Source organism: Aphanomyces invadans (assembly GCF_000520115.1).
Source record: "Aphanomyces invadans strain NJM9701 unplaced genomic scaffold supercont1.53, whole genome shotgun sequence".
Classification (NCBI taxonomy): domain Eukaryota; phylum Oomycota; class Saprolegniomycetes; order Saprolegniales; family Verrucalvaceae; genus Aphanomyces; species Aphanomyces invadans.
This window is the reverse complement of record NW_008580198.1, coordinates 202,784-203,199: the sequence shown is the minus strand read 5'-3', so window position 1 is coordinate 203,199 and position 416 is coordinate 202,784. Positions and strand designations below refer to the sequence as shown.

General features: G+C 50.7%; 1 protein-coding gene across 1 annotated transcript; it reads right to left on the bottom strand.

Moving 5' to 3' along the window:
• Positions 1-222: 222 nt before the first annotated feature.
• Positions 223-351, bottom strand: H310_13553 (hypothetical protein; the record flags this gene model as incomplete). The annotated part of the gene is made up of 1 exon (XM_008881103.1): positions 223-351. One exon carries the CDS (start codon positions 349-351, stop codon positions 223-225), a length of 129 nt encoding a protein of 42 aa, XP_008879325.1.
• Between the last annotated feature and the right edge of the window lie 65 nt (positions 352-416).

The window sequence follows — 416 nt, the reverse complement described above, 5'->3', positions numbered from 1 at the left end:
ATGTATGTACAGTCATCCACCGACTTTTGCACACAGGTGTACGCATAAAGTTTGTCAGGTATCGAATGAGACCAAAATATTCGATTAAAGAGGACAAAAATTAGACCGCAAGTCAGTTGAGCAAATCACGAATGGATGCCATCGAGCGGAGACGAAGGGCGCCGAGCTGAGAGGACAACGACTTCTCAGGTAAGATGCCAGTGTGGTTCCAGCAGTTTTGAATCACCTTTGGAGAAACTGCACTCCAGGAATCGTCCAGCCATCGAATCGCGGTGAGAAGGTCGACAGCGTACAAGTTCTTCGACAGCGCTGCCAGGTGAGGGGACTCGGAATCCAGCCGACTGATGACATAGTCCAACTGACGTCGTTGATAGTGTCGCTTGAGCGCAGCGATAATGCCGGCGTCAAGGGGCTGA